The sequence below is a fragment of the Suricata suricatta genome, chromosome 6 (assembly GCF_006229205.1).
Source record: "Suricata suricatta isolate VVHF042 chromosome 6, meerkat_22Aug2017_6uvM2_HiC, whole genome shotgun sequence".
Lineage (NCBI taxonomy): Eukaryota > Metazoa > Chordata > Mammalia > Carnivora > Herpestidae > Suricata > Suricata suricatta.
Genome location: NC_043705.1, coordinates 144264891 through 144268121, shown reverse-complemented (window position 1 = coordinate 144268121; position 3231 = coordinate 144264891). Strand labels below are relative to the sequence as shown.

The 3231-nt window shown below is 57.9% G+C and overlaps 1 protein-coding gene across 1 annotated transcript in view; it reads left to right on the top strand.

Moving 5' to 3' along the window:
* ICE1 (interactor of little elongation complex ELL subunit 1) overlaps positions 1-3231 on the top strand; it is a 43313-nt gene that overhangs the window by 17068 nt on the left and 23014 nt on the right. Inside the window, exon 12 of the mRNA XM_029941293.1 lies at positions 1828-2276. Within this exon, the coding sequence (XP_029797153.1) occupies positions 1828-2276 (449 nt within the window). The remainder of the gene's footprint in view (positions 1-1827; positions 2277-3231) is intronic.

Genomic DNA, 3231 nt, shown 5'->3' with positions numbered 1-3231 from the left:
GGGGGAGAGAGGCCTGGGACGGGGTGCGGGGGGGAGAGAGGCCTGGGACGGGGTGCGGGGGGGAGAGAGGCCTGGGACGGGGTGCGGGGGGGAGAGAGGCCTGGGACGGGGTGTGAGGGGGAGAGAGGCCTGGGACGGGGTGCGAGGGGCAGAGGCCTGGGACGGGGTGCGGGGGGGAGAGAAGCCTGGGACGGCATGCTGTCGGTAGACTGTCCCAGTCTGGGCAGAGGCTCTGCCAACACAGGCCTGCGGAGCCAGTCCCCGCAGCTCTGACCGCCTCCCTGCGTCCAGGCAGAACCCGCCGGGACTGGCCGGTCTGCTTCAGCAGGTGGCAGTCGTATTTCATGATGAGCCCTTGACTTCTTGTTCAAGACTTTTCGTGTAATAATTAGACGTTTTTACTTAGAAGTAGGCTCATCTGAGGAGTAGGTCTACGGCTTGATGTTAACTTTTCCAAGTAAAGAGGATGTGGCATCTTTGCTTAAATCCTAAAACATACTCTTTTTCTTTTTAAGTTTTTTGGTTTTATGTGAGAAAGTTTATAAAGATAATGCAGTGAACCTCTTGGACTCCCATCCAGACCCCCCGGGTCTGACACTTAGTGCCGCGGCCTCTCCGCAGAGCCGAGCCTCAGCCTGATGCCTCCAGTTTTGCTCCAGTCCGCGTTTCCGTCCCCGAGCCCACGTTGCCCCCAGCAGTCCCCCACCTGCGTTTCGGGCCCCGGTCTGTCGATCCATCCATCTCACTTTGTCTCGGGTCTTCGACACTGTGAGAGGAAGTGTCGTTTTGTAGGAAGGCCGTCGGTTTTGTGTGTGTGCGGTTTCGTCACAGGAGGTTGGCCGAACTGATGGCCAGAACCGCTCAGCGGCGCTCTGCTCGGGGCGCTGCGCCGGGGTGGGGGCCGCCGTGCCTTCTGCCTATGGTCGGTTTCTCTCCGCTCTAGGCCGCTGGCAACGCCCATGGCCTCAGTTCCTACTTAGTCTGCTGGTGATTTTGTATTTCTCTCATGCCTTCCACACATATTAATTGGAATTCTTTATTCTTTGCATCATGATTCATCATATCTCATTATTCAAGGTTTTCCCGCTTTGGTGATTGGGTCCGTCTTGAGGTTGGCTCCGGGGCCCTTGAGGCGCTCCCGGCCTGTTTGGAGAACTTCTGTCTGACTCTGGGAGACGTTTCCGACCCTCCCCAACCCAACAGTCAGTCCCTTCTCCAGGCGGCCATGTGTCTTGTGGAAACATACGTTGATAGCTTTCATATACGACAGATAGTCATTTGCAGTTTTTTCCCTGACAGTTCACTGCAGCTCACCAAAATCAAGACCACCCCCCGCCCCCAGGCTGCTGGCTTTTTACAGTAGTTTTCCTGTTGTGCTGTGATGCAAAGTATTTATGTGACCCAGTCGAGTCCCTTAATTAGAGCGTTGTATAAACACAGGCTTGATGTTGGCTGATTTTTGATCGCTTTTCCGACAGAGAAGATCGTGTTCCCAGTGTCTATGCCAGAGCTGCCCCTCCCGGTCCTGCCCCTTGTGTGAAGGTTCACTGAGGGAGCGAGCGGGCCGCCCAGGCTGGTTCCCCGGTGTCCGGCGCCCTTCTGCCCGTGGGCCGGGGCGTCCCCTCCCTCCACCTGGCCACCCTCTTGGCTTGCTCGTTGGGAGGGACGTGCACTTACAGAAAGCGGGGGGTTGGTAGGTTACCTCTTAGAGGGTGTTTCTGCTTACTTGGGTTTACTCAGTAATACAAGCATTTTGAATGGTTGGAATATTTTGTTAAAATTTTCTTGATATTATAGATGTTTAGTATTGACTTTTGTCTCCCACAGAAAAACCTGCCAAAGAAAACCCCCCCGTACCCGCGGAGTCCAGAGGCGACGGCGCGCCCCCTCCCGCAGGGGCTGGTCCCTTCCGAACTGCCGCTGTGCAGACATGCCTGACAGAGCTGTCCATGGAAATAGAGGGCGACTTCTCTGCCTGTCAGAGTGCGGGCAGAGGGGGGCCCCATGCGGCTGCTTACTGCCCTGGCCCTGGCACTGGCCGTGGCGCTGGCGCGGGCCCTGACCACCTGTCTGCTGAAGGCCCGCGTCCTGAGGTCTCCGTGCAGAGGAGTGACGAGGACCGCGCCAACATCTCGGAAGGTGGTCGCTTCTTTGATGAAGATCTCCAAGCCGCAGTCGACTTCTTCAGGCTTCCCCCTCCTCTCTTGTCTCCGGTGCCGTCACCCCCTCTGGCGTCCTTACCAGCCCTGAGCAGGCTGCCGTCTTCACTCGCACCCGTGAGTTAGCACTTCGCATTTGAGTTCCCCGGCGGGCACGTCCCCCGTCCCGAGGTGTCTGCTGTGCGGGGGGGGGGTGGGTAGTGACCCTCAGGCCAGGTTTTACTGGGGACTGAGTGAGAACTCACGGGGCGTCGTGTCCTTGGGACCAGCGTGGGTGCCCTGACCTTGCGTACGTGCGTTAGGGTCATGTGCTGCTTGTCTTTGTCCACACCCGAATTCCGAGTCCCTACAGACGACGTGTGTCTGCCCGGAGTGAGTTTCAGAGATGGGGAATCCATGTTTATAGCACACGTGCCCATGGACTTGGCCGCGTTCCCCACCTTCGCTTGATGAGTTCATCTTTTCATGTGTTTGCAGAATGGTTCATTGTGATTTCTTAGGAAATTAGTCTTGATAAAGCCAATTTGTATGCTTTTTGGCCCCGGGAACATGAGGTGACGCAGGCTGCGGTCACCATTTGGCAGATCATGTGTGGTGTGGCCGTTGGGCCTAGAAGGACACAGGCTATTGGGTGGCTGTGGTGGACCTGGGTGGGGGGGGACTAGAAGGCACACCTGCTGGAGCAGACCCAGGCCAAAGGCCCAGCCCTTGGGGAGGCCAGGGCTGGCGGGGAGGCCTGGGAAGGCAGGAGCCTGCTGGTGCTCAGGAGGGCCAAGGTGTTTCCAGTGGAGCTCTTGACACAGTTTCAGGACTGGGGTGATCTGGTGCCAGAGGACGTGCCCATCGACCGGCTCTGCATGGGCAGTCTGGGGCCTTGGGACTTTCCAATTTATCCTGAGGGCAGTGGCAGGTCCTTAGTGGATCCCTAGAAGTGGACCTGCTGGTGTATTTTCAATTGGAAGGTTCCACGTAGCCCCTATATGGTGGAGTAGGCAGTGGGGAGAGCCTGGGGGTGTATGCAGGGGGAGGCAGTGGGGAGAGCCCCGGGGGAGGCAGGGGGGAGGCAGGGGGG